Raw genomic sequence first — 20,399 nt, 5'->3', positions numbered from 1 at the left:
CCCTTGCGCAACGCGAGCTGCTACTGTACACAACAAGACGCGCAGAGACCCAAGTTCCTGTCTTTGCGGAAGCGAACGAGGGACAAGGCGGTGCTGAATGCAATTAGCATATTAACTAGCGCTCGGGTGGATGTGCACAGATGTTAAAGGACAACGCGGTCGGAAAAAGAAAGCAGTTTTAGCGCAAGGACCGGGCTCATTTCTTGGTTATTCCCAGACTGCACGCCTGCCGTGGAGATGGGGGATAAGGCGGGCACCAGGTAGGCTGAATGCAGCTAACGCGGAGCCTCACGCACTTTGCTATGGCTAGCGCTGCTGCTGCAGGGGAGTGTGGCGTTAATCACGCTTTTCTATACGCTTCGGGGCGAGTGATGTGCCCGTTATAGGGAGCTTTAGGGAAACTCAGTGGGGGAATGCCTCGGTATAATGTTGTTTTGGTCGCCTAATGCCCCTCTCTCCCGGGGCGAAGGCGAACGCATCTGGGTGGGGTTAGCTGACAAGCGACTAGCTAACGCGGCTATGTAGACAACGCCAACTGACAGTGGTTCGCTTCCTAATGCTGTGGTTGTAATGTGTGTTTATAGGAAGCCTGGGCATGGATAAGGGACGTTGCTTGGGGTTTCAGTGCATCGCTGTCCTTGTTTCGTCTTTAAGTAACGTTAGGGTGGATTTGTGATGCGTGTGTGGACCCCACTAGTTTGATCTATTTTATGAGAGCAAAAAATTGGCCATGGATGCACAATGGATATGTTGTGATCTGCACTTTGGCAATGATTTGGTTTAGGTCTTGTAGTATTTCATCCAATCTCCGTTTTCGGATGCTATGGGATTCCCTTTCCCACCCCCCGACATCATCCGTTATCCCCGTTTTGTTTGACTGCTCCTGCTGTCGGTATTTCCCATGTAATAACAATTGACTTAATGCATTGTAATTACTGAGCCATGAATTGATAGGACGGTGCCCTAAATAATAGAGCCTTTCTGTTCTATACATCACGATGACGTCTCTTTGACGTCCAGTGTCGCCGTCATCTTCCCCGCGGGGCTAATTCTGCTGAGACGCATGCCTAATGTAAACAAATAACAGATCCTCTGCGTCCGCCGATCACTGACTTCCTGCTGCTGACATCCAAAAATGTCCATCCTATGCACCTTTTTTAGTTGTTGTTTTTTAACCTGAGATTTAGACGTGCAATTGTGTTTTCAAAAGAAGGTGCGCAGCGACCTGACGTGTGCACGCTGTGTGTGTGTTTGTAACTGTGAATTAGGCTTGATAATATACCTATCAGCCTCACGTCGTATAACGTTAACAGAACGGACATGTGACGAATTAAACTACAAATGGTCTACACGTTGTTCTGCCTGGCGTGTAGACTTAATGGCAAGTTAGACCTTTGGGCTATAACGTGTTTGTAGTGGTACGCTTCTGGTTAACAAAATGTCAATCTATTATTCAAAATTACAATTAATAGTATGAATTCCCATTTACTGTGAATACTGAATATATAATGAATATGTGCACTCTGGCAATGGATTGTAAACCACTACATCTATTTAGTTATTATGATTGGTATGCATTCCCTTCTCTACTGCAAATGTAAGCAATCACATTCCCTTTTCTGTAATTCCATCGGACAGAAACCAGCCTCTAAATTATGTATTGTTATGTTGAGGATTCAGTGTAATGTTGGTTAATCACACCCACATGTCTACAGATGGTTGTCGGATAAGTGTCATGGTACAATGATATTATCTCTCACTTTGAGCTGGTGTTTGCATTATGGATCTCATGTATTTGTACAGACCTACTCACTGTTTCCATAGATCTGTATTAGAAGAGTAGATAGTATTGCTGTAGAGTACCAATCAAACATGTGACAAATGAACAGACCTTATGTAAACATCAGAGGACAGATGTTTGTATGTCTCTTATTCGCAGGCAGATGCTGTGTATGTTAGACAAAAGACCACCGTAGATCAGACTACTCTTGGTGATCACTGAGGGCGAAGACTGCACAGGAGTGCCTATAAGATTTCTAAACCGCTGCATGCGATTTGCAGACAGATATTGAGGAACTGAGGCGATGTTGTGCTAAAATAAGACATTGGTGCTATTGGGTCAGATGGCTGATAAACGACGATGCGGTGTGGCAGCGTGTCCCTGGTTGTGGGCATCATGGAGTGCGTGACAAGTTATCCCTATTAGCCGTCATCTCTGGGCCTCAGAAGAGCCGCGCCGAAGCCAAAAACAACCACAGTTAAACCGGAAATGTTCGCAATGACGACAGCCACCCCGGGTTGGGGTGAGTGCAACCTGGACAGAGCCTGTGAGAAGCTCTGGATCAGGTCCTGTAAGAACTAGACACCAAACCCTTTCCAAAGACTTAACTTAATGGAAGGATTTGCAATGCCTCGTGAAATCCTCTTGCGACCGAGCCCCCAAAACTGAATGTCATCTCTGTATTTCTAGATGGCCTTACGGTGGGTCTTTTTGAAGCGAGTATCTAAAACACCTTTTTTAAAACCCCACAAAGAAGAAACTAATCCATGTTGGCTTCAACAATCGGCCGTGATGGTTTCCACTTCTCAATAATACTATCTCGTACCGTTGGTGTCTGAATGTGTGTATGAAATGGTTGATTGCGGGGCAATATTGTAAAGTGCTTTGGGTGGCCACTGGTTACAGAAAAAGCGCTATATAAGTGCATACCATTTACCATTTATACTATATATAATATAACACTTCAATAATGAACTGAATGCTTCCTGGTACCTATACCCTAACCCTATATATCACAACTGGTGGGGAAAAGCACCAGTTTGGTTGTTTGGTCCGTAGGGAAGTTATAGGTCTACTAAGCTAAAGGTCTACTAATGCCGCTTTTCCACTGCATGGTACCAGCTCGACACGACTCGACTCGACTCGACTCAGCTCGCATTTTTTGCGTTTCCACCGCGATCTAGTACCTCAAGTGGCTGCTTTTTCTAGTACCGCCTCGCTCTAGGTTCCAAGCGGCTGAGCCGATACTAAAAGGTGACGTCGGCAGACGGCCGGCCACTGATTGGCCAGAGAGTGTGACGAAGTCACGAGAGCGACATGGCAACCATGCTGGTAACAGCCATAGCAGCGCCGCAGCCAACATATTCCACTTCTTCAACATGCCAGCTAATAATACGAACACGAATACCATCGCATCGATGTTCTCCATTGTTGTTATGTGGGTTCTGTCCATGTGTGGGTTACGTAGGTGTTGTTTGCGTCGCGTACAAAAATACGTCACGGCCCTTTCGCGCAGCCGACCCCGCCCACGTCCCGGAGGTACTATTTGCGGTGGAAAAGCACCCGCGCTGCTACCGAGTCGTGTCGTGTCGAGTTGTGTCGTGTCGTGTCGAGCTACATGTGCGGTGGAAAAGCGGCATAAGTGTGAGCCCTAGAGTTCTCTCAAACACAACCCTGTCTGGAGAGAGTGTTGAATGCGTGTCTACACATGCATGTCGACTATACCTCGTGGGACCTCATTCAATTACACTAACCTGGGATCACACCGAGGACACGGGGACTTTAGCCCGCAAGTGTAGTCAGTCAAACTGAAACCCCAAAGGGAAACGCACTCGGCACAACGGCACCAAAACGACGAGCTTAACGGAGGCGTGTTTACGTCTCGACAGAGCGTTGATACGACTCGAGAGGGGGCCATTCGGTTTGAATTAGTGCACATCAATGCGCCACTGCAAGCTTATGGTTCTCCTACACACTGTCTATAGTCTTGTCTAATTGGGGTGGGACTGCGTTTAATCCCCGTGCTACGTAACATGTTTGTCGGGGCTGTGATCCGCCGACACCTGTGTTGCACATGTGTGTGTGGGTGATCATCATTAGTCACCTGCCACCGCCGCCAGGTGTCAGTGAGCCATGTTGGAGCATGACTGCCGTGATTCTCCCCCCCCCCCCCATCTCACTGGGGGCTATGGACAGAACTAGCCAACCCTGCTGTAGAGGATCCTCCATAAGGCTGCTCCAACTGTGGATGACCTCATGTCAGAGCTACAAAGACATATCGTATTCATTCGTTGTTCAAACTGAGTAGAATCGTTTTTTTTCAGAATCTATGAGTAGCCAATGTTTTTGTTTTTGTTACACAATATCGGGGATCAATTAGTGATTACAATGATGTCAACAAATTAATTCAGCACTAATCTAATCCAGAGGTGGACAGTGTAAGTGTCGTGACTTCAAATGTTGTTGTTATGCCTGTGAACAGTGGGTACTGGGTAGGACTGAAAACGCTAGCACGCAGTTAATCTTCAAACCCCAGAGGAGTTTTTATTTTACTGTTTACAGTTTTGATCAAAAAAAATTGGAGGCGGGTGGTGGCAGGGCCATCAACCTCAAAGTTACAAACTATATGACATGGCTAACTACGATAATGGATAACCACACACACACACACACACACACACACACACACACACACACACACACACACACACACACACACACACACACACACACACACACACACACACACACACACACACACACACACACACACACACACACCACCTTTTCAGAATTAGTGACGGAGCATTCCATTATTCAACAGATGTGTGGCAGGCCTCTGAAATGTTTGACTACTCTGGGAAACAAAAATTGAGGTTTAAGCCGAAGGAAGTGATTTGAAGAACTATAACATTTGTTATTATCCCATAACACAACAGGGGACCATGCTATTCGATGACTGTTTGAAGTGTCAGTCCATTTGTGCTACAAAGTCTGGGTTTGTTTGCACCTGCACTCTGAACCATTGGCGCAAAGCAGGCAAGAAATGTGTAAAAGAAAATAGTCTTTCCTGCCTGTCGGCTGTCAGACGGGGTAACAGAGTTCCTGCTGGTCGCCATCAAAACCGACCAGAATGTTTGCTTTTGGGGGGGGAAGTGGAAACCTCTGCAGTTTCTAGTTCCTGTTTTGTGGTATCAGTCATCACAGGAAGTAAACTTAAGTTACCCCATGAGAACTTCCTTTCTGCGCTCATGCTAGTGCCAGGTTTCAGCCCTCGCCCGTGCTCACAGAGTGGACTTTGATACGGTCCGCATTCCAGTGGTTTTCACTGTGGCCTGAGGAAATCCCAGTAATCATGGGAAACGATTTACCGCATGTCGTTTCAGTTGTCATTGCGTTCCCACTACTAGACAGGCGACGGGTGGACGCGTATTGAGTGTGCGGCCCGTACTTTAGAACAACAACATCTTATTGTTAAAAGATGCTAAGCATGACCGCCACATGCAGGGGCCTGATAGCGTAGCGTCTTTCTGGAGTCGAGGCCTTCTGTTGTGCTCTAGTCTGACTCTGTTTGAAGAAGTTGAGCGACAAAAAACTTGAGTCATCTTTTTTTTTTTTTCATCCCTTTCCTCTCTCTCCCCCCCCCCCCCCCCCCCCCCCCCCCCCCCCACACACACACACACACACACACACACACACACACACACACACACACACACACACACACACACACACCACACACACACACACACACACCACACACACACACACACACACACACACACACACACAGCCACTCTAAAAACCACCGGGACATTAACTCTGTCCCTTAACTCTTCCACTGCCAGACGATTGTCCCAACACCCTCCTCTACCAGAATGGCAGCGTGCTGCCCGCAGTGTTGAACCAGCACGATACCGTACCACCTCCGCAGAAAGCACGTCCCCTTTCTATTTGATCTTCCAACGGTTTAAACCGCAGCAATCCTAAGGGTGACACAAAACTGTTGCGTCTTTCGGGGGCTTGTGTCGTGTGTAGACGTATGGGGTGGGGGTGGGGGTGGGGGGGGGGGGGGGGGGGATAGGTAATGTCACAGGCGTCACTCCAACAAGACTGTTGATCTATTATAGTAGGTTAAGGTAGTTGTTTGTTTTTGTCTTTTTACCCCCACTGGATGTGGGGCTGTGCAATGTCTGTGTGTTCTAAAATGTTTTTTTGAAATGGAAGTGTTTTAGTCAATTCCCTCTTTCTCTCCCTCACTCTCGTCTTTCCAGAGTTTTCAAGAAATCCAGTCCCAACTGCAAGGTGAGTCCGGCTGCTGTCTCCGTCACTGGGAGTCACTGCATGTTGTCGTGGAATAAACGGACAACTGCTTCAAAACCGAGTCACGCTCAAACAATTATTGTTAAACAAAACAAAAATGCCCTGTATTATGGAGTTTATAATTGAAGCCATAGACCGCTAAATAATAGTAATTGAATGTTAATCCAAGATGCTGTGTGTGTGTGTGTGTGTGTGTGTGTGTGTGTGTGTGTGTGTGTGTGTGTGTGTGTGTGTGTGTGTGTGTGTGTGTGTGTGTGTGTGTGTGTGTGTGTGTGTGTGTGTGTGTGTGTGTGTGTTGCCTCCTCCAGCTTACGGTGTACCTGGGGAAGAGAGACTTTGTGGACCATCTGGACCAGGTAGACCCCGTAGGTGAGTGACCCCGGAGTGGAGGACGGGGGGCTCTGAGTAGGGTGGGGGGACGGGGGGCTCTGAGTAGGGTGGGGGAGTGTATGTATTAAGTAATTAATTACACCATAACAGGCTGAAGAGGTTTACCCACAATGCATTCACAATGCAGTTTAACTAACTGCCTGTTGACTGTTGTGATTGGGCGTCCGAGCAAGGCCAAGATGTCTCGTAGGGTTTTTTACAAAGAACCACTTTATTCTAAAAGTTACAACTTTCACCAGTGGGAGAAGAACACCAATTTCGGCGAAACGTATGATAACGAAATCGGCAAAGGAAAAGTAGAAAAAAAATATGATTTAGTTAAATATGGAAGATTTCTATCTCGGAACTGTAGTTAAAATAGATGCCTGATGTATGACCTGGACTACAAAGTGCAGACACGAGCGGCTTCATAGCGGATGCAGGTTTTTGTTATGTTTTTCATCCTGGCACCAAAGCGTCTTTTCTGTTTTTGCTTTGACAGATGGCGTAATTCTGGTGGATCCCGAGTATCTAAAAGACCGGAAAGGTAGGGCGTATTTCCGCTTGCCCGCCCACTGCCTTTCCACTCGGCTCCGTCTCACGGAAGCTATCACTTGCCGTCCCCGTTTTGTAGCAAGAGTTCACCCTCTCCCCCTCCATCTTCCTCGTAGTCTTCGTCACTTTGACCTGCGCGTTCCGCTATGGCCGTGAGGACCTCGACGTCCTGGGCCTCTCCTTCCGGAAGGACCTCTACATCTCCACCTTTCAGGTACGACGTCACCTCGCCCACCAGGGATGTGGCCCCTGTCCACACATCCACATGTCCCTGTAGCCCTGATGTTAATAATGATGGCGAACGAGTGTCTCAGTGGGTAGAGCGCCTACCACATAGGCTCAGTCCTTCCTCTTTATCTCACTATATAATAAAGCATAAAAATGCAAAAAAATATTAAATACAAATTATTATAATGATGGTGAACAAGCCCAAGGGGTTGCACTTTCCTTTGCTAATTTTTTCGCATTTAATTGGGGAACAGAAAACTCAAACTCAGCCCAGCATTAGTAAAGCTTTCCCGAAGCGCTTGGGGAAGACGAGCGTAAAACATCCCGGCCAGACACCAACGTTCTTTGACCGTCTCCCTGAACACCGGCTGGAGTCCCCACAGTGTTGACCGAATGGAGCTGTCAGAAAAGTGTTTTAATAAGTGTATCTGTACACTGACTGACCGCTGTCGGAATACACTCATTCTCTGACCGCTCCATTTTGTCACTCGGATTGGTTTCTCTCGGGTAGGACAGCTCTGTAACGAGACAGGAAACGGGGCGTAACCCGTTCCCTTGGGGGTTTCTGATTCCCAACCCGGGCTCTGTCCGACCGCCCCACCCCCCCCCCCCCTTATCCCTGATCCCAGATGAGGGATGAGGGTCTCTGGTCCTGGTTCTGTTGGTTGACCTGCGTTTGTGTCCCTGCAGGCGTTCCCGCCGGTCCCCGAGGAGAGTAAACCCAACAGCCGTCTTCAGGAGAGGCTGCTGAAGAAGCTGGGCCAGCATGCCCACCCGTTCTACTTCACTGTGAGCGCGCGCACACACACACACACACACACACACACACACACACACACACACACACACACCACACACACACACACACACACACACACACACACACACACACACACACACACACACACACACACACACACACACACACACACACACACACACACACACACACACACACACAAACGAGCACACGGGCGTGTGCTCGTTTGTATGTGTGTGTGCGTGTGTGTGTGACGTCATTGTCCGACCTGAACTGCATACGGTTTTCACATGTAGAGAAACAAAGAGGAACAACGTCTTATCCAGCCCTCTCTATGTGTACACAACCTTCAACACACCAGTACATGCATACAAACAAACACTATGACCCCTGGGTTAAGTGGGCCTGGGCGATGTATATTTTTGTATTTAACCGGGTCGCTCCCATTGAGAGTAAACCTCTTCTTTATCACCATGCAACACCACAGAAGGAAACATCATTAACACAGTAATGAATGGCCTGTGAGGGCAGATCTGAAGGCATCCTCGTGTACCACTCCGGGCCTCCAGCCCCATCCCCCCTCATTTGCGAACGAACCAAAAACGCGCGTAGAGCTGTGAGCGACTGCGTAGCTAGCAGCGTGGTAACGTTAAAGCACCGAGACGCCCGTGACGCCGGATCCGCCTCCCAACACTCGCCGCTCCATCCCCCTGGAGAAACCTTGGTTGCCATGACAGCCCGCAAGAGGTGGAACATTAACAAGGGACGCAGGGGCCGCTGAATCAGAGCAGCGCCAACCGATTCAAGGATTTGTCCTGTGTTGTATCGCAGTCGAGTGATCAGGGGAGAGAGGGAGGAGGTATACGCTGAATTAGGTCATGCCGTCACGCCGTACTGTGTTATTTAACCGCACTATCGTCGCTATTCACTTTCTCAATCGCCGTATTTGGGCAGGGATGGGAAAGTGGTACAGGTTGCGCGTTTCGATCCCAGATGTCCTACGCTGGGTTGGGTGACCTCACCCCCTCACTGGCTCCTGGGACAGCACTGAAAGTCCGTGTCACCTACTTTGGATGAAGGGCGTCTGCAGCTCAATGATTTGCGGGGTGGGGGAGGGGATTTGAAAGCTGTTCTGCGTATTGAGCGTACCTCACCGGGGAATTTAGCTATTATTACACATTTATTACACGTACTGGTGCAGGATGGGGAGCTGTTGGTGGTCTGTGGTGGGACAGGGTGGGTGGCCGTAGTTACTGACCGTAGTTGTGCTCTCTGCTCCTCTTTCAGATTCCCCAGAACCTCCCATGTTCTGTCACACTCCAGCCAGGCCCCGAGGACACTGGGAAGGTATGACGCACGCACGCACGCACGCACGCACGCACGCACGCACGCACGCACGCACGCACGCACGCACGCACGCACGCACGCACGCACGCACGCACGCACGCACGCACGCACGCACGCACGCACGCACGCACGCACGCACGCACGCACGCGCATGCATGAAACACAAAAAGCGCACGCACACATCCACATGCATCTATAACACACTTCCCTGCATTAAACCTGATACACGCATAAAAACACACGCGCATGAAACACACACATGTACGCATGAAGCACACGCACACAACCTTGCATGTAGAACCCTTTCTTTTTGATTCACTCACTACAGCCAATATGTAACATTGTTTGTACATGGTGAAAAACAACCCGGGAACATAATGCGATTGTGTTTCATCGCCTCTCTTGTCTCTGTGTAGGCCTGTGGCGTTGATTTTGAGATCAGAGCTTTCTGTGCCAAGTCAATAGAAGAGAAGATACACAAGCGGTGAGTGAGTCGTGTTTTAGAGATGAGATGGAGCAACCAGTTCATCGTATAAACTGGCACCAGTAGGAAGAGCCGACTGGAGCTGAAAGCGTTATTTGTAGGGCTGTCAGTTAAACGCGTTATTAACGGCGTTAACGCAAACCAATTTTAACAGCGTTCATTTTTTTATCGCGCGATTAACGTAAATTCATATTTTCCTTTGGCTCAAAACAAAGAAGCAGTAGCCTGACTGCTATGTTCAAGGCAGTATGTTTGTATGTTCATCGTTTAATTGCACTATAGGCTTTTTTTTGTATATTCCTGCTTTGATCAGTATATGCCAATGTTGTTATCAATAAAAAAACATTTGCACAAGGCAAGCCAATGCACTTCTCCGAGTTGATAAGAGCATTCAAATGAGAACAATTAATGGGACAAAGAAATCAAGGGATATTTAGCATAGAAAAAAGATTTGCGATTAATCGTGAGTTAACTATAACATTAATGCGATTAATCGCGATTAAATATTGTAATCGCTTGACAGCCCTAGTTATTTGCATTGCCGGTTCACCTGTTGATCAAATCTTTTAGGACTTTTTTGGATAATAATTCATAATTCAGTGGTTGACTCTGTAAATGATGTCAAAGAATTAACCAAGGCGCCGAAACGTGCCTTAAATGTGATGGTTTTGTCGTTCTTTTTCTTCAGTAACAATGGATTATGTGTACCAGGATATAGGACGAAAGTAATCGATAAATGATCAGAAGTACAATCCATTGGAATGGAATCCAATCATGTGTTGACTCAAGGTTTCCATAGTGTGCCCGTCTGCATACATGCACTCTGAAGATTTGCATGTTTGGGTGTTGGCTGTTCATTTGCATAGGTGCATAATCGGTTTATTTACGCGTGTGTTTGTATTGTGTGTTTTGTGTGTGTCTGTCTGTTTGTGCGTGTGTGTGTGTGCAGGAACTCTGTGCGTCTAGTCATCAGGAAGGTGCAGTACGCCCCTGAGAAGCCCGGCCCCCAGCCCATGGTGGAGACCACCCGCAGCTTCCTCATGTCAGACCGATCCCTGCACCTCGAGGCCTCGCTGGACAAAGAGGTACACACTGCGTCTCACAGACGCACACCGTCGCACACACGCATGCAATCTCACACACATGCAATCTCACACATGAACTGTCTGAAACACACGCACACTGTCACACACACACACAGACACACACACACACACATTGTCACACACGCACATTGACAAACACACACACACACATACACACACTCTCGCATACACACACACATTGTCACACAAACTCCCCCACGCACACAGTCTTACACAAACACACCGTCTCACACATGCAGTATATTGTGGAAAAACCTACTCATTTCGCAAATGTCTGATCACTCACTAAAGAAATGTGTACACACACACACACACTCTCATAAGCCATGTACACGCTCCGTGACTCACTGGCACACTCACAGAACATAAGGTTGAGTGACAAATCTCCAGCTGCCCGCTCATGACTAACATTAATAACTTGGACTATTCCCATACTATAATAATAATAATACTATAATCATACTATACTAGAACATTATACAAGAATATTTACACCGAAATTGTACATATTGTGTGTGTGTGTGTGTGTGTGCGTGTGTGTGTGTGTGTGTGCGTGTGTAGCTGTATTACCACGGGGAGCCCATCAGCGTCAATGTCCACGTCACAAACAACTCCACCAAGACCGTCAAGAGAGTCAAGATCTCCGGTACCTCCTTATGTCCTTCTCCTGTCCTTCTTCTCCCCACCTCCTTACTTCCTTCCTACTGTCGTTCTGCTCTCCATCTCCTTCCTTCCTTCTGTCCTTCCTTGCACCTGTCTTTCTGCTCTCCCTCTCTCTCCCTCCGTCCTCCCTCCTTCCTCTACCTCTTCCCTTCCTTCCTTCGGTCCTTCCTTGCACCTGTCTTTCTGCTCTCCCTCTCTCTCCCCCCATCCTCCCTCCTGTCTTTCTGCTCTCCCTCTCTCTCTCCCCATCCTCCTCCCCGCTCCTGTCCCTCTCTCTCCCTCCATCCTCCCCCCTCCTCTCCCTCCCTCCTCCCCCCTGCTGTGGGGCTGCTCTGCACCGCTGCAGTGCGTGGTGGTAGCTGTGAGTATGCTAGTAGCACGGCGTGGGCCCACCATCCCACCTCTCTGTGGATGTCTTCCTCCTACTCAGGGCCCGGGGCCCTCTCTGCTCTTACTCACTGCTTTTTGTGGTGGTTCTTCTGGTCGACATTTTAATATCTGCCTTTCTGAACGCGCATATTCATCTTCTCCTTCTCTTGATTCTTCCCCTACGCCGACCCCATAATGCCTCTACAAAGATGTAGTGTATAACATATCGCTGTCTTGAATCAAAGCATATTAAAACATACAAGTACTTTTATATCCCAGTGGATTGACTCCCCCCTCTCCCTCTCCCTTCCCTCCCTTGTCCTCCCCCCCCCCCTCAAGTCCGCCAGTACGCAGACATCTGTCTGTTCAGCACGGCCCAGTACAAGTGTCCAGTGGCCCAGCAGGAAGCCGAGTAAGTATGCTCCCATCATGCCTTGCTTCACCTAGGAACGCCATCGTAGCGGGGTGGAAGTGTGCGTCGGAGTTAGCTGTTAGATCAGGGATCTAAAGATTAGTGAGACCAATGAAAACTTATGGCCGGATTTTGAGATACTGTGTGTGATTGTGAGCGTCCGTCCCCCCCCCGCCCCCACAGTGACCAGGTGTCGTCCAGCTCTACGTTCTGCAAGGTGTACACCCTGATCCCCACCCTGGACAAGAACCGGGAGAAAAGAGGCCTGGCTCTGGACGGCAAGCTCAAACACGAGGACACCAACCTGGCCTCCTCCACCATGTGAGCATGCACACACACACACACACACACACACACACCACACCACACCACACCACACCACACCACACCACACCACACCACACCACACCACACCACACCACACCACACACACACACCTCCACCATGTGAGCACACACACTCACACCCCCTCCTCCACCATGTGAGCACACACACACCTCCATCATGTACACACAAACCTCTACCATGTACACACAAACCTCTATCATGTGAGGCTGAGCACACACACACCTCTATCATGTACACACACCTCTACCATGTACACATACACACACCTCTACCATGTGAGCACAAACACACACACCTATGCACACCTCCACCATGAACACACACGTCAACCATTTGAGAATACACACCAGGAATCCACCGTGCAGAAACACACGTAGACAGACACACATACACACACACACGCACACACAATGTACACACACACACACACCGTGTACAGACACACAAATTACAGAGTGAATAGGGTTCACACCTATTCACGGTAACAGTGAAGACACGCATGACACGGTGACATTTTGTCATCGGCACTGTGGTGTAAACGCACGCAGACAAGGGTTGAGCGTAATCCACAGAAACCCCATAAAGAGCATCTTTTAGCAGTTGCTTTTTTCTTTTTCGTGTGACTCGGCACAAAGCAGAGCTAGACAAGAAAGAACTGGTTGAGTGGACACGCGGTCTGGCTTTTAGCTAGTCGAAAGTTCAAACTAACTTTTTCACAACGTCACATTTTGTTTTTTGTTTGTCACAAACTAAAATGTTGCGTAGACTAGGTTGTGTACTGAGAGCTTGTCACACACACACACACACACATGCTAGTTACACACATGCTAGTTACACACACACACACACATGCTAGAGTTACACACACACACACACACATGCTAGTTGACTCTCTGTCTCTTTCTCTCTGAAATGTTGTTGATCTCAGCACATTCACATGTGACACGCAACCCTATACTCAACCTTTTAAAACAGTAACTAACAGTGTTCCTTCCTTCCTTCCTTCCTCCCTGTGTCTCTCCCTCACTCTCTCCCCCTCTCTCGCTCTCTCAGAGTCAAGGATGTCACCAACAAGGAGGTTCTTGGCATCCTGGTATCCTACAGGGTCAAAGTCAAGTTGGTGGTGTCGCGCGGAGGGTAGGGTTACACACACACACACACACACACACACACACACACACACACACACACACACACACACACACACACACACACACACACACACACACACACACACACACACACACACACACACACACCACACACACACACACACACACACACACACACACACACACACACACACACACACACACACTGTTTCGTGTGCAAGACGCATGCAGTAGAACGTCGCCGCCTTTGCGAAAGAAGCACATTAGGTTGATCAATGGAGCCGCGTCGATGCGCTCCTCTTTGGGCCAGAGCGCACTGTAGAGATCTCTATCTGCAGGGCTCGTCCGCTCAGCTCCATTGCCTCCAATTCTGCAGATGAATAACTAGGTGACTTATTGTCCGACAGTGTGCATTTGGGTTGAGCAGAGAGAAGCCAGTATGGATTGCGGCTCTCTCAGGCCGGCTATGTATTCCACTCACCGTTGAAGGTGATGATGGACTTTACTTTAATGGGATCAATGCATCTCATCCTAGTACTAATTTCTATAATGATGATAATAATCTAAATCGTAGTTGATGATACATTAATGAAGGGTTACATTTCATGAGAACCCAAATGGTTCCAGTGCTGTGCTTGGGAGTGTTTAAAGTGTAAATGCTAATATTGTGCTCAAATGCAAATTGTCTAATCAAATTAGGTTACGACGTTCTCTTCCTTTCTTATGTTTGCAGCACATAAATGATCAAATTAGACCCTAATCACAACACCAAATCGGCAACAAAGCTATTATTGGAAACAGGAAATTGGCCATACATCTAATTTAATGATCCAGAATCAATGCAACCGGCAGGGGGCGCAAGTTGTCTCTTAATGCAAGCACTCCTGTATTAAATAGTACTCCTTTTTCTCCCTTCTTACTCCCCCTTTGGTTCGTGATTTCTTTGCTTCCTTAGTTCCCCCCTCGCCTTTTTAGTAAGCGATTGGGTTGCCATGCTTTGCTTCCACATCCCTCTTGTTCAGAGCTCGGGTTGCCACGTGTTGCTTTATCATCCCCTCTTCTGCATCCTCATGCTTTGCCGTGTGTCGCTCGTGCGCTTTTCTAATGTTTTTTTTTGTTTTAAAATTCTGGATCCCAATTGTGCTTTTTTTTTTTTTTTTTGTCTTTTGTTGTTGACCTTTTTGCTCCTTATCTCATCTTCCTTCTCCTGTGGCGTTATGTGTTTCTCTCCTTGTGTCTGTCCCTGAACCCCACCCCCTGCCCGGTTGGCATCAGGCTTCTGAGTGGCATACTGGAGAGGTAAATGTTCCAGGCCACTGGTTCTAGTGTGTCTTCTCTGCTTCTGCTTCAGTGCTCTCTCCCTCTCTCTCTCTCTCTCTTTCTCTGACCCCTCTCTCTCTCTTTCTCTCCCTCTATCTCTCTCTTTCTCTGACCCCTCTCTCTCTCTTTCTCTCCCTCTCCCTCTATCTCTCTCTTTCTCTGACCTCTCTCTTTCTCTGATCTTTCTCTGACCTCTCTCTCTCTCTCTCTCTCTCTCTCTCTCTCTCTCTCTCTCTCTCTCTCTCTCTCTCTCTCTCTCTCTCTCTCTCTCTCTCTCTCTCCTCTCTCTCTCTCTCTCTCTCTCTCTCTCTCTCTCTCTCTCTCTCTCTCTCTCTCTCTCTCTCTCTCTCTCTCTCTCTCTCTCTCTCTCTCTCTCTCTCTCTCAAAATGCCCCAACATTCACACTTCCATAACTGATGCATACTAGCCAACTTCAGCTGTTCACCCTCAGCTATAGCTCCATGTTTTTATTCTTCGATTCTTACAAAAGGAATGGCTCACGGAATAGCATAAGAATATTTCCCTGACAAAATGGACATTAGTTTGTTGGCTTTTAGGCCGTTGCGTGACCTGTGTGTGTGTGTGTTTCCCCTCCGGGTCACTCTCTCTCTCCTCTTCCTCCTCCTTCTCCTCCTCCAGAGACGTATCGGTGGAGCTGCCCTTTGTGCTCATGCACCCCAAGCCCATAGACCCGCCCATGTCCCGCCCGCAGTCTGGTACGTACCCTCCTCCTGCTCTGAGCCGGGTCCTTCCACTGGAGCAGTCTGCTCTGACCAGGAGTTTATTTAAGGTCAGACTTGTTGCAGGATGGTCGTGCTGCAGGCAGCAGTGTATAGACACTGCTTCGGAAATGCTCTTTATTTTTTAATTGATCATCAGGGCTACACGTTGTAGTCAAATGTAAAGAGTTAGTCTGTTTTATTTCTAAGTCTTTATATAAACCAAATTAGTCTGTATTGAGACTAACATAAATGTCTGCTTTTCAAAGGTCTGTGCAGATTTTTAATTTTTTTTACTTTTTATTTATTTATAGACATTGCGGTCATTACGTCAATATTTCAAACATCGTCATATACGATATCATAGCGTATTGCGACAACCCTAACACAATGGAGACAATGGGGCTGTTTCCATGGAAACGTTGCTCTTATTTACATTTGTGTGTGTGTGTGTGTGTGTGTGTGTGTGTGTGTGTGTGTGTGTGTGTGTGTGTGTGTGTGTGTGTGTGTGTGTGTGTGTGTGTGTGTGTGTGTGTGTGTGTGTGTGTGTGTGTGTGTGTGTGTGTGTGTGTGTTACAGCTGTACCAGACCTGGACCCACCCATTGACACCAACTTGATAGAATTTGAGACCAAGTGAGTACGCAGTCTGACCCCCTCCCTACACAGAACCACCTTATTCTCTCCGTAGAACATACCAGAGCACCATCATTAGCCGTCACCTCGTCATGTACGCCGTCATCTCGGGTAGGTTATTGCTTCGGCGTTGCGAAGGAGTTTATTCAGTAAAGTGCAGTTGTGACTTTTTTTTTTTTTTAGAAAAAGTTGCGTCTTCTGATAAGCTCGGGTGACAAAAAGTCCTTGTGGGAAAGCTGTGCTTTTAAAACGACTACGTGGGTTGATTTAAAGTGGACACTCCCCTGCCACGGTCTCAGTGCGAAAGCACTTCTGTCGCACTTCTGCTAGTGCGTGCTCCTGGTGCTATCCATTGAGTCAGGGCTCTATGACCGTTCGGGCTTCCGCTTTTTCTGACGCGTCGCATCAACGTTTGATTTTAGCGTCAAACGATCACAAGATTAACCTAATTTTTTCGAAATGATTTATAGAAAGTGCAGAACAACTCGACACATATCTGTATATCATTTTTGATTGGAAGAATTTTCTTTTGGACCATTGTGTTTTTTTTTTTCTCGGTTACAAAGTTTTTTTTGGTGGACTTGGTGAATAAATACATCATGTTTTCAAACTCAAAAATAATCGTTTGAATAGTCGTGATTTCAATATTGACCAAAATAATCGTGATTATGATTTTTCCCATAATCGAGCAGCCCTACTGGTAACCGCAAACTTTGAATAACCGTAACAATAACCCAATGGCAGGCAATTAGGATCCATATTTACATCTTATCCGACTTTTTTTTAAAAACGTCGGATGAGATGTGATTCACCAGGTGACGTAAATCAAAAGTTGAGGCGACGCATTATAAGTGGCGATTTGGACCAGGATCGATCCATAGCACACATAGCGTCCCTCTCCCCGTGTAATCAGTGGCGGTAGGCGAGGGCGTCGACGTGTCGTCCCCTAGCAGGGAGGCTGACACTCTCTCCTCTCCCTCACAGCAGCAGTATCACCCAGGACGACGACTTCGTCTTCGAGGACTTCGCCCGTCTGCGGCTCAAGGGCATGGTGGATGACAAGGAGGAGGACTGCTAGGAGAGCGCGCGCACAGACACACACACACACACACACGCACACACATAACACGCACACACATACACAACCACACGCACGCATAAACACACACACACACACGCATACTCAAACATCGTATACACGGGCACATACACAGTCCCGAGTTATGAAACACAAGAGGAAACATTTCACAAGTAACGCGCATCCGCTGGGGGCTGATCGGCCGGCGGAGGGCCCGTGGGGGTCCGTTGGGGGGGGGGTCCGCGGGCCGAGGGGACTTCCAGCGGGCGGGTCTCTCGCCCCTGCTCGTTGCCCCGTGGCCGTTCGTTGTGCTGCCAATGTTCTGTCTCTACACCCCCCCCCCCCCCCATCGCCCTCTCTCTCTGTCTCTGTCTCACTCGCCCTCTCTTCTCTTCCCCGGACAGGGGTCTCTGTGGGCGGGGTGGATTGATTGACTGGGTGGTTGGATTGACAGGAGGGTTTGATTGACAGGGAGTCCCGGCTGGGCTTGTGTATTCGGTGGAGGATTAGGTTTGGGGAGGGTTTTATCTTTTGGTCGGGATTATTATTATTTGTTCACAACAAGACTTCTGAAGTGTCTTAGGTCTAGTGTCTTAAGTCTTGTGTCTTAGGTCTAGTGTCTTAGGTGGAGCCAAAGCGCAAAACACAGGGGTTGGCGTCCAGGGACGGCGTCCGTGAGGAAATGGCTTGTGTGTGTGTCCCCCCTCCCCACACCATGCCACACACACACACACACACTTATGCTTATCATAGCCAGGGCTTTTAATTGCAAAACAAAACAAGAAAAGGGGCACCGAAACTAATATTGGCTCAAGTAGCCATATCCCGCCCCCCCCCCCCTAACCCCCCACCCCTTTCCGAAAAATGGATTAAAATTTGCCAATTTCCGGTCTCCAAAGAGAGCGGTGAAGCTGATTGGGTCCTAGAAGTACTTTAAGTATTGATCCCTTCAGGAGCCAAAAGAAAAACGTTGTTTTTAAGATAGAGCGCGTCGAGCAGCAAGCATTTGTGCTAAAAAAATAAAATGTCCAACTCTTTCTACAACTTGTCAATTGCCGTCTTATTACAAGATCAATATATGAAACGGTCAAGATGATATTTTACAAATCGCTAATGACCGCTGTTCTATACAGCGACTCATGAAGGCAGGATGTTTTGAACCCGGTCCGGATGGGACAGGTGCAAGCATTGATTTGCAGGATTTCACCAGCATTCCCATTCTGCCCTGTTTTCCAATCGTTCCAAGCGTGCTTTCCAAGCGTTACTTTCTGTATAAAACTAATAGACACGTCTACTGCTGCAGCAGCCAGTCTACTAGCATTTCAGCTGCTGTTTAAGCTCCCTCAATAACCTCCACACAGACACAGACACACACACTTTTCCACCTTGTCCTCAGCCACAGTTATAGCTGCACTTTACACCCGAGACTCTTGAGTCACCCGCTGTGGAACGGACTCTGACTGAGACGAGTGTTTTGGCTAGGGACACGCACTTCCTGGGTGCATTAGTGGCAGACACCTGACCAGACTAGACCACGACTATCACGACTCGAGATTTTCCACGAGCCGGTCCTTTTGATCGACGGCTCACCCCGAGACCTGGACCATCTGTGACGCGAGTAATGCAGACCGGGTCCCAGACTCTGGTCTAAAAGGGCACACCCTCGCCGCCGCCCCCCCCCCCCCCCCCTCCAAAATGCTTGCTTACAGCACAACCACCACTTTCTTTCCATGTCCACGTTCTCCCGTCCCGCGGCCCTAAAACCCGGGATTGAGCCGAGCGTCTGAGCGGCTGCATGATGGCGGCTGTGGGATGCTGCGCTAGCATAAAGGTGAGGTTCGTGTCGGTCCGCAGGCCTCTACTGCTTCGTGTCGTGTCGTTCTCAGCATGAATGTCGATAGCCGTCAGTCGTTAACATGTTTTGCGTGGTTATCCCTGAGATGTACGTCGCCCCCGTGTGGCTCACACGGGCGCTGCCGTTTAGGATTGTTTTTTTCTTCTATCATTGGACGATACCCCAAAGTCTCTTCTTTTTTTTTAGTTTTTTTTTGGTTTTATTTGTTTCCCGAGGAATTGAAGGATGCTTTTTTGTTTCTTTTGTCACGTATATGCATCAATGCCCCCCCCCCCCCTTTTTTTTTTCTTTCTTTTTTTTGTATATCGCGCAAAGGAAGCTAGAGTCTGCCTTGTTTCACAGTCTGTTGTAATATAACTCCCATTTCATATGCTCACGGAAAATTTAAAAAGAAAAAGAAGATCCTTCGGTCCGGACAGGAGGCGGTGGCTCTAGAAACAGTCACGCTTGCATTTGCTTTAGTTTTAGTTTTAGTTTCGTTCTCTCTTCAGCCACAAACCACTTAGATTTACTCAGTCTGTAACTTTAAATTCATAATAATAATAAAATAAAAAACCCTACGAAGTAACAGCGGGATAAATATGAAGCATGTTCTGTTTAGTTGACTTCTTCCAAGCGGTGCTGTGACGCATACGAGCTGTGATCGTTGTCCTCTCTATCATCGTACGTCTGTGCGGTTTTCTGTCGCGGCGCCTCTGCCGAGTGGACATGTTTTGAACAAGTGCCATGTCCACTGGCCTTTTTCATTCTTTTTTTGTTTTATTTCTTCGATGCTCGCCATTTATGTCTGTAAACACAGGAAGTCATTTCTGCTGATGGGACGTATGCCAGAAAAAAAAAAGATGTATGATTATTATGATTATATATTATTATTATTATTATTGCTATGATTATTATTATTGTTATTAACTGTTATCACCATTATTACTTCTACTGT

The 20,399-nt window shown here is 47.8% G+C and overlaps 1 protein-coding gene across 2 annotated transcripts; it reads left to right on the top strand.

The window, feature by feature from the left end:
* The first annotated feature begins 71 nt into the window (after nucleotides 1-71).
* On the top strand, nucleotides 72-20,188 carry arrb2a (arrestin, beta 2a). Of its 2 annotated transcripts, XM_056595480.1 has the most exons (17): nucleotides 72-260; nucleotides 6,055-6,085; nucleotides 6,412-6,472; nucleotides 6,975-7,019; nucleotides 7,144-7,241; nucleotides 7,946-8,044; nucleotides 9,303-9,362; nucleotides 9,779-9,846; nucleotides 10,796-10,931; nucleotides 11,514-11,598; nucleotides 12,324-12,396; nucleotides 12,580-12,717; nucleotides 13,798-13,881; nucleotides 15,132-15,155; nucleotides 15,816-15,892; nucleotides 16,475-16,529; nucleotides 17,514-20,188. In XM_056595480.1, the coding sequence occupies exons 1-17, from the start codon at nucleotides 238-240 to the stop codon at nucleotides 17,605-17,607; spliced, it is 1,251 nt and encodes a 416-aa protein (XP_056451455.1). In that variant the 5' UTR covers nucleotides 72-237; the 3' UTR covers nucleotides 17,608-20,188. The 2 variants fall into 2 exon arrangements, with proteins under 2 accessions (XP_056451455.1, XP_056451456.1); XM_056595481.1 differs by lacking the exon at nucleotides 15,132-15,155 and having other exon boundaries at nucleotides 73-260.
* Nucleotides 20,189-20,399: the final 211 nt, after the last annotated feature.

This window comes from Gadus chalcogrammus, chromosome 7, assembly GCF_026213295.1.
Source record: "Gadus chalcogrammus isolate NIFS_2021 chromosome 7, NIFS_Gcha_1.0, whole genome shotgun sequence".
NCBI lineage: Eukaryota > Metazoa > Chordata > Actinopteri > Gadiformes > Gadidae > Gadus > Gadus chalcogrammus.
Note: the sequence above shows the minus strand (reverse complement) of the source record. Positions and strands in the feature narration are given on the sequence as shown.